The sequence below is a fragment of the Scomber scombrus genome, chromosome 17 (genome assembly GCF_963691925.1).
Source record: "Scomber scombrus chromosome 17, fScoSco1.1, whole genome shotgun sequence".
Classification (NCBI taxonomy): domain Eukaryota; kingdom Metazoa; phylum Chordata; class Actinopteri; order Scombriformes; family Scombridae; genus Scomber; species Scomber scombrus.
Window position 1 is genome coordinate 18,043,961 of NC_084986.1, and position 12,711 is coordinate 18,056,671.

Consider the following 12,711-nt stretch of genomic DNA (forward strand, 5'->3'; position numbering starts at 1 on the left):
AATATTCGACAAGGTCAGCATAAATGTTTCCAAACTAAATAATCACTTTTACACATCAGTTCATAGTAAACCATTTGTCACTGACTACTGTTCCCTTTTGTTGTTGTGAGATTAGTGTTTGATCAAATCATTTGCAAGAAACTGAAGCCACTGAAGGGAGGGACCGATGGGGTCACATACATGGAGGTAAGACAAAAGGGCATTGACATCAACAGAAAAAACTACATCTGGCGTTACTGTCACAATAGAGTTTCCCTTCTGCACAGGTGTCAGATGAGAGTGTGTGTGTGTGTGTGTGTGTGTGTGTGTGTGTGTGTGTGTGTGTGTGTGAATATATGTGTTAAATGTATGTGTGTGTTACGTCCACTTCTAATGCGGACCAGGCTTATGTTTTCTCCCAAACCTGCTTGGATCCCCTCTCAATTTACATTTATCAATTTATAGAGTCCTTCCTTTCCAGCTCCCTTCAAAAAGTGAACGTCACAGTGAGGTGACAGTGCTCAGGCATCTATATTTCCACAGGAAACATCTGTCTACATAAGCGAGTGGGTTCAAAAGGAATCCTGTTTGGACTGCTAACCTCAGTCTGGGGTTAAGTCAGCATTAATTTGACCCCTTCTCCCCCTTTACGGTCTTTACTGAGGGGTGTTTTTCAGGGTGTGTTCAGCGTTTATGCCATGGTTTCCTTTCCTGGGAGTCTCCTGTCGTTGAACGTGTGCATGTTGATGACCTCCTCTGTCTTAACAATGACGGGCGGCTGAGGCTTCTGTTTGAGGCGGCGCTTGCACTTCAGAGACACCCGCAGCTCGTCCATCATGGCACTACAGAATGATCGCTGCAGAGGGCAAACAATAAAAGAAGGAAAAGTTACAGCTGGCACTGTGCTGTCTGTCACACTGCTCTAACCTGCACAGCTCTATAATGTGTAGAATAGAGACTATATTGGCATTTTATCCAATACTGCACGTTGCCTCCAAACATGCAATTGCAATTTGATTACATATTGTAAGCATGTACTGTTAACACTGTCTATTATTAAAGCTGCTATGGGTGTAGTTATTTTTCACATTATTCTGATGGCATAGTTTTTTTTTGTAGGACAATTTTCAGTGAAAATTGGTGCCATCTGTGTGCTTTCAGCGTATTCATTTTCATCTTATTTCTTTTTTTTTAACCACTGGGGAAACAGGGTATTAGAAATGTTCAAAATTTTACACACAGGGACATGTATACTTAAAAAATGTGTTAACTTTCAGATTATATTAATGCTTGATAGGACAAATGCTTTTGTTTTTAAATATAGTTTGTTCATGAAATTGTTTTTTGGCTTAGATTTTTTTGTCTTCTTCTTCATGCTTTTGTGAGTATTGGTTTTGTGTTTGTTGCATACAGTATATCCTAATTATCTTGCTTCCATTTCAATTAGGAAATAAATGAATATTTTCATTTTTGTTGAAAAAAGGTGAAAAAACGTAATCAGTGTTATTATTATTATGTTATTATCAAAATATCAAACGTGTACAATTTATACTCAGCAATTGACCATCACTAGAACATAATTAGTGAAATTATTAGTTAGTTTAATTTAGTCATCATAACCGTAACAGCATTACTACTGCTGACTCTAAACCAAAGTAATAAAGGGGTATTCCGAAGACTTGGTACTGGACTTCTAAAAAGTTTTTCACACAAAGGTTTCAATGCTGTTTCAGAGGCTTTTACTCTCTGCCAAGAACTAAATCAGGAAACAATCAACACTTGTAACATTTTGGCATGCAAGCAGAAATGTAAAGATACTGAATAAAGGACAAAACATCCACTTCAGCAGATTAAATCCACAAATATCTTCTTTTTAAACATCAATCACAGATTTATAGAATGGCACATGTTATGTAACTTCTGCACTATGAGGTGCCTTTGTCCCTGCATTATGCATGTGGTGTGAAATCCTATAAAATGTCAATATGTTTGTGCACCAACGCAGCCAAGACAAATTCCCCATAAATTCACTTTCTGATTATGCTAAATCGAATTTAAATTCTTGGAGGGTGTAGGAGGAGAGAAGATATAAAAGAGGAGGGAGAGCGGTAAAGTATAAAGCTATTATTTTTCTGTTTGTGTGTGTGTAGGTGTGTGTGAGATTGATATCATGTTTTTGTTTTTTGCTTTTTTATCTCTCTCCATTTTCACATATATTTGTTTAGTGTATGAATGGCATATTTTGTACATTGGGGAAAGGAGAACTGTGATTATGAGAGAAGAGAGGGCCAGGAAGGATGAGAGAAAAAGAAAAGGTGACAAACGAGAAACGAGAAAGGGTATGGATTAGAGTGATGGGGAAAGGGAGGAAAACGAAGGGGGGTAAAAAAGCTAGAGATGTTAGAGTGGAAGGAGGTTGGCAGGTAGAGAAAATAGAGAAGCAGAGGCTTGATGTCAGCATGTAAATTACTAGCACCTTGGCACCATAGAGATTGTGACATTTGCAAATTATCTGAATATTGTGACCCAGTCTTGCGGCTCTTGATTAATGATAGCTAAGATGTGGCCTGTAAAAAAAAAAGAGCCAAAAACTAATTACTTTTGCAATAACGTAACACTCTGCTGTGCTGTGCTAATTCTGTATATGTAAATAATTAAAACATGCTATCAAAAGGACTTTCATAATTACCTGGAAACATCATTGCACAAGTTAAAGTACTAAAATACACACTCCACGCTGCGTGATGAATCATGTGCACTCAGTGTTAAAATAGAGCAAAGATAGCACAGGCTGAAAAACATTCAGTCTCTTGCTAGAAAGAAACATAACCAGAGGGGGGGAGAATAAAAAAGCTGTAAATGGGCCATACTGTATGCATGCTTTCATTTTTCAGATTTTTCATTAAAGGGTGGATTACCATTTTTAAAATGAACATATGCATGCTTATATGTACATTGAAAGAGTTATTGTTGTCTGTTTGTTCCATCTGTCCATGCAGGCCATGAAGAGATCCCTTTCTGAAGGGATTTCATAATAAGAGATTGGGGTCAACAACCCTCCTTCCATGCACAAATACATCATACATTTCAGCAGAAACTATTATTCAGTAGACAGAGTTAGAGAAGTTAAATATGTATCTACCAAAGTTATAGTCATTTTAGTACAAATTGAGATCTTTTTGTTAGTATCCCTCCACTGCTGCTCAGCAAAGACACAGGAATTTCAAACTGAAAAGACTAACTTTATAAAATAGCTAAATGTAATTTGACAAACACAGCTCAACTTTGGAATGCATTGTATGCACATTTTATCCACATCTCTTATAAATGGAGTACTTCATGGCCAGGATGAACATGAGGAATGATTACAGAATCCATTTGTCTCAAGACAAACTAGACAAATGTGAACTCACCCTGCACCTGTAAAAAAAGGGTTAGGGTTAAATGGACTGTACTTATATAGCGCCTTTCTAGTCTTTTCGACCACTCAAAGCGCTTTACACTACAACTCATTCACACACATTCATACACTGATGGCAGGCAGCTACCACGCAGGGTGCCAACCTGCACATCAGGAGGAATCTAACCATTCACTCATACACCGTTGGCACAGCAACGGGAGCAACTAGGGGTTAAGTGTCTTGCCCAAAGACACATCGACATGTAGACTGGAGGAGCCGGGAATCGAACCGCCAATCTTCCAATTGGAGGACGACCGCTCTACCTCCTGAGCCACAGCCGCCGGGTTAGGGTTAATACAAACTGAAAACATACTGTACAGTTTATTTGTGGTGCTTAAAATGTATTTTCATTTGGTTTCATTTCTTATGTTTATAGTTTGTTAAATCTTTTTTAAAAATATGAGAAACTGAGGCCTGAAAAGGTTATGTAATAAGTGATGAAACTCTAAATGAACCCAGCTTATGTAAAATGATGGCATTTTGAATAAAAACACAGCTAAAGCTTTAGTTTATAAAATACGTCAAACACTCCTGTACCTTCTCCAGCTGGGCGTTCTGTTTCGACTTGTAAAGGACCTCCCCTACAGCCACAAACACTGACAGCACCAGTCCTGCAGCCAACACGATGAAGATTCCGCCAATGTTCTGCACCCCCAGAGCGCTGGCCTCTTTGCTCTCTTCCTCAGGACAGCCGTTCCCTCTCCACCACTTCTCCTTCATCATGTGCAGCTTTCCTTCCTCCTGCAGCTGCAGGATGGCTATCGTGATCTTGTCTCTGTAAGGAGAGCCTGCAGGGACGAAAACACAATATGAGTCTAGTGAACACAGATAATAGCCACATATAAAAAAAAAGATTATGTTTAGCATAGTCATTGTAGAGTGGATGTATAGTACAGTATAAAACCAGTGGTGGGTGGATGAAACACACTATGGCTCGCATGTGATCGTATAACCTGTCATGTCATTGTTGGCTGCTTAGAGGGAGTTTTTTGTAAGTCCTTCTTCAAATCCCACTAATCCCTATATTCACGGAGTGATTCCAAAAATTTCACTCCTCTCTGCAGTGTGTGAATTATAATGCACAGGGAGTTGGCAACAAAGACTTGGCTTTGTAAAAGCAGAGCTGCTGTTAATTCTGATGAATTAACTGCTGTTTGCGCACACTTTCATATGCCATAAATGGCGTATATAAAGAGAGAAAACAAAGAAGCCTAGTGGGGTGTACATTACATGGGTGCATGTGTATGAAGGATTATATGTGTATATCTGAGATAGGGTTGCTTTATCACTGTGTTTTTATGCATGTTAATACCATGATGAGTAAAACAGCCCAAATCCACAGACAGTGGGAGGACGCCAGAATTAGCGGCGAGGCATTAATACACAGCGGGTGTTGGTGTGATCAAAGAGGAGTAATCGTTACAGAGAACCCGAGTGGGGTCGTGTTCCTCTCCCATCCAGAGCGAGGCACAGCGCACACACTATACCCCAACCGGGCCAAGAAAGATTAATACTCACTGTGAGCGTTCATGTTTCATTTATAAACTGCTTTAAAAGCTTGTTAGTGTATTTATGTGATTACAGAACTCATACGTAATGAAGCCTGGTTGTACTTTTCCATTTCAGGCATTTGGTTAATGTGCTCATTCAGAATGACTTAAAAGAGTTGAACAATTAGTAAAATGTCTGTAATGTCAACATAATATCAATCATTTTTATGAACATGGGAACATTTTGTACAACTCTGGGGGAAATTAACTGAATCTGGCTGCAGGTAGCATCACTGTCTGTGTTGTTCTCATACAGTTTTGCCTGTCAGCCCCTTTAGTGAATTCCCTTTTCTGTCTCATCTATCATTTACCTGCTGCCATCTATCATCCTTTCATCTCAAAGTCCTGATGTATTTAGACTGATAAAGGGGACATTAATGCGTAAGTGGAAAATTACACAGAGTGCCACTCATTTGAACAGCATGTCTTCATATGTTTACTTCTTTGTTCATTAATAGATGAGTACTGTTGTAGTGTGCCTACCTGTAAATAAGCTTGCTTGCCTGCGTTTGTGAGAGTGTAGCGCGCACACTTTCAGACGACGACCTTAAATACATGTGTGAATCTACGCATTCTGTGCATGTACAGTACACGTGTACTGCTCTGAATATGGAGTCCTGTAGGGGCCTGTGAGTGTGCATGTGAGAAGCATATGCTTGCTTCATTTGAAGATGAGAGATCTATCAAGTATCTGAGTCCCCTCATATTTCAAATGATTAATGATAGCTTAACAAAGCAGGCCTTGGATAAATGCTAATAGGATGGGTCCTTAGAGAGGAGGATATGGAGAGCAGGGCCCGGGCGAATGGAAAAGCACTGTGCTTGACACACTGTGCATACACAACTAACTGACAGATGTTCAACACCAGAAGACATCCATCACTCGCACATTGTCTGGCCTCAAGTATTAATGTGATCATAGTTTAAGTCGATAGCTGCAGATGACGCATTTGCGTTTTGGGAACAGGATGCATGAAAACAGACAAGCAATAAAAGGTTAAAACACATCATACAGCTTGCTCTGGTTTATTGCTGTAACAGCCCTACAGGGAATGAGCTGCTAAACAGCATTTAGAAGGGCCAAAAGTTACAGGCGAAAGGCTAACATGAAAGCTGAGGTTGTCATAATGTTTGGGACAAGGACATTTGAAAGTCCGACAGAAAAGAAAAGAAAGAAAATATTCTTATTCTTCTGAGAGGACTGCTGGCATGAAAACAGAGCTCACTTTGAACTAATGAAGTTATTATCCATCTTAAAACCATTTCTATTACAGAAGAAACATTTTAGAGGCTGTAATCAGCGTTATTTCTGAAATATTGAGCAATGAACATCAGCATTAGAGATTGAAATGAGTTAGTGGGCAGTAATAACTTTGAGAGCGGACATCTTTTTATTCATTTAAATAGTAAGCCACTTATCGCTGAATTAAAGGATATGAGATATGTTTCGGACTCATATATTGTGAGTGAAAAAGAACTCACCCACGTTCTAGGTCTATGTGTACATCTCAAGGGCATCAATGTAAGTACTCCTGCACTTACTGGGCCACAGTGGGACTATATTTCACAGCATCACCTCAGCTTTGTTAGAGCCACGGCAATCATAGCATCCCTGCAGATCCATAACTGCCCCATACTCATCAGCAGTAGCCGGGTCCAGATGTGGATGGCCGGAATTAATCCTCCATATTTTGATGGCCTTCATTTCACTGATGATAGATGTGGCCATTACAGCTAGTCGCAGTGCTCTCCCTGGCCTCGTCACGACGACTCTAACCTCGGCGACACTGGGATGAAACCGTCACCAGCTTTGGCCAGAGTCCCGCAGAGTACCAGGGTTGTGAGCGGACAAATTTATTAACCCTGACACAGACTGTTCTATATGCAACAAAACTGCTACTTGGAAGTGGAAAATGTACAATATAATGTGCTGAAACGCCAAATTGAAGGAAAACACAGCTCCCCTGATTTGTCATTGGATAATGCTGCTTTAAATTGTCACCATTTTTTTTTTTTAGGAACTAGGTCACATAAACAGTTGAAACTATTCTCGCTGCTCATTTTATACAAGCAGCAGCTACTACAGCTTCAACTACCAAAACTGCAGAAGTACCTGAAAGTACACTGCTATCTTTTTTTTTCAACGTGTCATTATGGTCTAAATCACTAAATTCAGACCATTTAATAAGTGTGCTAGTGCTCATTTTGCTCCGTTAATAGTAGTTAAAGACTTATGGAATGCCTGAATTGGCCTAAATGTTCACCTTGGTCTGAGGTAACTGGATTGTGTTTTTTCAGAGCATGAAAAGCAACACTTGCACTCCTTATTTGGAAAGTCAGTGCTAGCCAGTGAAAATTAATGCTCATTTACAGTTCAGACACTGTCAAGTAAGTCAGAGGGAAGAGCAGCGAATTATCTTTCAGGTTGCTTTCCTTGACTTTTTCCACAGTCTTCCTTTCAGAGTCTTGTCTTGTGTGACACCAAAGTAAACTAAAACACACCATTAAAAGTATTTGTGGACATTTAACCCACATTCGCTTCTATACTGTGTAAATATGTAAATTGAGAAAATCATTAGAAGTAAAAAAGTAAAAACACTCTTGCTAAGGCAGACCTCAAATGGCACCTTTTTCTTTAGCCCCAGGCACATTTTAACCTTATCCATAAATCCAACCTCTTCAGCCATTCGCTTTTTATTAAGCTGAACCTTTTACACCTTGCACTGCTGAACAATTATACCTGTGACCCCATCAATAAAGGTCAAGTTCACTATTCTCAAAGCATATCCATCATCCACACTATATACCTTTTATCTGTCACAGTAGCTGGAGCATCTCTCTATGACAGAAAGCTATTCAAACGTTTCATAACGCAGCAGGTGCCACAGAGGTGTATAGAGTTTGAGGTCTTTTACCCATAGGTGTTCCCACTCCGTAGGCTTTGGAGTCTATGAGGCCTCCGATCTGTGTGAGGTTGCAGTTGCGCTGGGTGACGAACTCAATAGTGGTGGACTCCATGAGGAAGGCATAGTCCGAGGTCAAAACGCGCTGGATGCCCTCCTCCACGTTCTTGACCATCACAGATTGCCTCCTGCTGTTCATGAACTCCCACATCTTGTCATAGGTGGAGATCTTTGTCTTCTGCAAGAAACCACAGAACAGAAGTGGAATGAGATTGTTGAGTATTTCCATTTCATATTTCTCTATACCTTTACTCTGCTACATTTATTTGACAGCTTTTGTTACTTTACAGAATAAGATTTCACACACATAACAGATGATTAGCTAATAGGATCCACTGTTGTAGATTAAACTACACAACACTATATAAAACAGTTTAAAACCACATTGACCAACCGACTCTGTAAAATGCTTACATATTAATGCATCAGCAATAATAATCTAATAATATACTACAATATATATAGTAAAAGTGTAACTCTCACAGAGGCTATTTTCTGCATTATGAGCTCATTTAGGCTTCTTCCTGATACATTCATTTTGTAAATACCACCCACATACTTAAATGACATATTCAATGCATTTTACTTTCGAGAGCATATTTTTATACTGCAGGCCTTTAAGTAACAGATTTTAATATGTCCTACAACACAGAACTTTTCATTACTCAGGAAAACGAAAGGAAGTTAATCAGTGAAAGAGGGCAACCACTCTATAAACCCCATGGCAGACCCAGCTACCTTGAAAAAGGTCATGGTGGCCCCGTCCTCTACCACACCGTACAGGATTTTAGTTTGCTTGGCCAGGTCATCGGCTGAGTCTATGGGCGACTCCATCCTCTCCACAGTGAGGAAGGCAGCCAGGTTGGCCGTATAAGAGGAAATGATGATGAGGGTGAAGAACCACCAGATGCCTCCAACTATTCGAGTCGACAGCGCCTTGGGCATGAGCTCTGAGCCTGAGGTGAGGGAGGTGGTTAGTGGTTTATTTTTTGATTAATTTCGTTAAAAACATTCAAACGTGTTTCGAGAGCTCTCTCGAAGATTTCAGCTGAGGCAGATGTGCCACTAGCTTCAAGATGAAAATCACTCGAGAGAGGTCTCAAAACAAGATGATGTTGGATTTCAAACAAGCTACATTTTCTCGTCCCAGACACAAGTGAGTGCTTTAAATAATGCAGGACACACAGAAAAGCACCATTGTGAACAAGGTGTTTGCATAAATCAATCATATAACATTGAACACATTCAATATTGATTATTAACTGTGTGGAGAAGTGACAGGCTGTTTGGGCCAGAGAGTCATGTACCCAAGGTAACCTCACATCCTGACTCCACACCCCACTGATCTCTGGGTGCTGATGAGCCAATGGCAAGAAGAGAGGACACTGGGTATTAGTGCTATCATTACTATCATAGACAGCTTATTTATGAATAATATATTATTGAATACATTTGTGCTATTTTAGTTACTGTTGATAAAAACATACTGTATTATGATTCAGGGATTTAAAAGGTGGGTTAGTTAACTGTTACTGGTTTTACTCAAGTGTTATAAGAGCTGTTTAAATCAGTCTCCTTTATACTGTATTTCTCATATACACATATGTGTTTCTATGTCCCTACAAGCTGCACTGATTACAGTTTTAACAATGACATGCACATTTACTCTAAGTTCTGTATTCCTAGCAGTGGAACCCCAGAGGTCTCTCTTTGTTGCTGCTGGCTTGGATAAAACAACCCAACCCTCAGAGACAGTGGGATATAGAGAGCTCCAGCTCCACAGAGCAACAGCAGCCACAGGCTGAGGCAACTACCTTGCTGCATGAGAGCCCCAACTCCAAACCAGAAACTATTGAGCAGCGTAAAATTGTTTTCCACTACATCCGAGTCTGGGTTGCATGGGTGCGGGTTGTACCACTCATAAGGGCTAAACCTATAAAGGAAGAGCAGAGAGAGAGAGTTATGTCAGCACAAAGCACAGAACAGTGTGTTCCCTGGTGCAGATTAAATGGCAGATATAACACACATTTTAATTTAAGCATTATGAGCAGAGACAAAGGGAATGTTAATGTGTAGGAATCCAGTGTTGTGGCCTCAGGGTCAGAGCTTCTGCAGGGACCAAAGCGAATCATTCAGGCTTTCGCCGAGATCAACTTATTGGCATATTCAAATGCCATCAGTTTATTGTGAGAACAGATCAATAGGCTGGAATAACACTGTCACTGGTGATAATGTCCCAGTACGTGATGATCTTTGGAACTCATTTGGATTCACTGACTCAGGAACCTTTATGTGTTTCCAATCACTGTTCCCCTGCAGATCCTCTTCACACCCTCAACAAGGGTGTAGCACTTTCCTTTTTTTTCTTCTGGGCTCTGCTCTTCCCCTCCCTAGCTGATTTTCCTCTTTCCTTGCATTCATTTCACACCTTCATTCATTTCACTATCCCTAACAACTGCCATCACAACAACCTACACATCATTTTTACCCAATTGCCTTGCTCCTCCTATGAACCTACCCCCTTTACCCCCTTGCCTCCAGCTACCTGCCTCGGCTGATTGTCAGTGTTTTCAGGTCAGCTGTGGACATTTCTCATTTATTATCCTGAGCAAAAGTGGCATGGTATTAGCACAGGGTGATTGGGTTAGCGTTAAGCATCAGGAGCTGATTGAGTTTGTGCTGAAGTGGTTGATAGAAGGAACATTGCTTATGCAGAGTTGAGGGGCCGATCAGGTAAGGCTGTTTAGGAGCTTTCTCCCCCCAACATGCTGCATGCTAATAAGCCTGTGAGCCCAGTCTTAAGGGTCGAGACTACGCAGCAATGTGATGCCATTTGTCATATGCGCCTTTTACAGACGCACAGGGAAATATATATACTGTGTTTACAAGACACTGAGCAGCATTTCACATTACCAACCCAAATGTTATATGACGGTTGTTTTATTGTAGCACTATTTGCTACAGAGACTGCATGATTGCTGTAGTTGTACATAAAGATATGTCATTTGATCTCTCTTTGTTGTTGCAGCAGCCTAATTAAGGGTCTTATTTTACAAGCACCGTAAATGTGGCAACATTTTTGTCATATTGCTCTTCCTTTACACTTATTTTCTATGCTGTCCCCTTGAGATTCATCTACGTGGACGTGGCTGTGATGACACACTATAATTCTTCCTGTCAACCCCATCAAGACGCCTGATTGCTAGAATGTCAATGAGCTCTGTCTCCTTGGAACCAGAGGCAACTGAAACTGCACAATGGCCTTGCGGTGCTGCACCGAACACAGCGCGTGTGTACGTATGTGCGCTGGAATGTGTGTATGTTTTTATGCCTGTGTGTGTCAACCCCCTGGCGCATGAATGTTTGCGCATGTGCCTTTACGGCTGTGTGGGTGTGCATTTGTCTGCGGTGGCAACTGTGTGTTTGCATTGGCTCAATCAAATCCATCTCAAAGTCAAATATTTTCTGTGATGATTTATTTATATTGTTGTTCACAGATGTTACATATAATGTTGAGCTGTAGCCTCAGGCTTATTGTGGGTGAACATCTGATTGTGAGCAGCTATACAGTATGTACTGTGCATAAGGCAGTGGGTGTAAATCTATACAACACACTCTTGATTGGATGGCATTTGTCAGTGTCTACATGTGTATTCTGTATGCGGGACCAATGGCTCCTCTGTGTGACCTTTGCCTGCTGCCGGCCCGTATTCCTGCGGGCCATGTTCTGCACACCGATCACCAAGAGGAAGGGGATGTGGAACATGCGGACGTAAAGTCACCTCCTCACTCCAAGCATGAGGGACATGTCGAATTGCGTACAGAATTATAAAAGGATTCTTCCTCCCCCGTCTCTCCCCCCTCTCCTGTTCCTTTTCCTGTTACTCTCCCCCGTCGCCCGTCCTCGTCCACAATAACATGACCCACTCCCTCCTTTAACTGTCTGTTGGATTCAATTACTCCGGCTTAGCTTTATAGATCTTTTGCCTTTCTTCTCTCAGGGCAAAGTGAAGATGTTGCATTGGGGGTGTTAAAATGTGTGGTTTCCGGGACGTAGACCGCAAAACAGCAATAGCCTGTAATTACATGTAAACATGTTATGATGCAATTTAAATTCTAAATTCTTCTTTGCAGGTGGACACTCACTACATTGAAAAAGGGTTTGAGATATGAGATGATAACATTTGTTTTGTTACTTAAGAGAGAAATCAATCAAACCCAAAACAGAGCTGGAATGAATCATTGAGTGAAATGTATGTCTGTGGAGCTTTAAATGAGATAGCTTATTTCATCAGAAAAAAAGAAAAAAAGTGTCTGTGTGTGGGAAGTGGTTCAAAGACATTGTGAATCCCTGGTGAGATTGAGGTGTTTAGTGTTTTATTGCGCAAAACCGGGACTTCAGAAGCTCACTCTGCACTCTATTTGGAGAGGATTAAAGAAAATAATATACTCTGCATTTAGGGGCTTGACCAATCTATCAGTGGCCGTGCAATCAATACTACAATTATGAGAGAACCAGCTCAGCGAAGTGCAGAGAGCACAGTACGTCAGATTTAAACTTTGCTGAATATTGTTGGTCACATAGTGTGAGGACAAGCACTATTTATTGCCATGGTGTGCAAAAAAAGGCACAATGCATGCAATGAAGACAAGAGCAGTATAATTTAATAAAAGTACCATTTCATTAGTGCCAGATGAATATCAATAGAATTGCATGCTAATTACTTACCCTGACCAACCATGGAACAAAGGGTTATG

General features: G+C 40.6%; 1 protein-coding gene across 1 annotated transcript in view; it reads right to left on the reverse strand.

Moving 5' to 3' along the window:
• Window positions 1-670: 670 nt before the first annotated feature.
• Window positions 671-12,711, reverse strand: part of LOC133997954 (glutamate receptor ionotropic, kainate 2-like) — a 61,193-nt gene continuing 49,152 nt past the window's right edge. The window contains exons 12-16 of the mRNA XM_062437694.1: window positions 9,768-9,886; window positions 8,692-8,909; window positions 7,906-8,131; window positions 3,978-4,228; window positions 671-835 (exon numbers count right to left, since the gene is read on the reverse strand). Of these exons, the coding sequence (XP_062293678.1) occupies window positions 671-835; window positions 3,978-4,228; window positions 7,906-8,131; window positions 8,692-8,909; window positions 9,768-9,886 (979 nt within the window). The remainder of the gene's footprint in view (window positions 836-3,977; window positions 4,229-7,905; window positions 8,132-8,691; window positions 8,910-9,767; window positions 9,887-12,711) is intronic.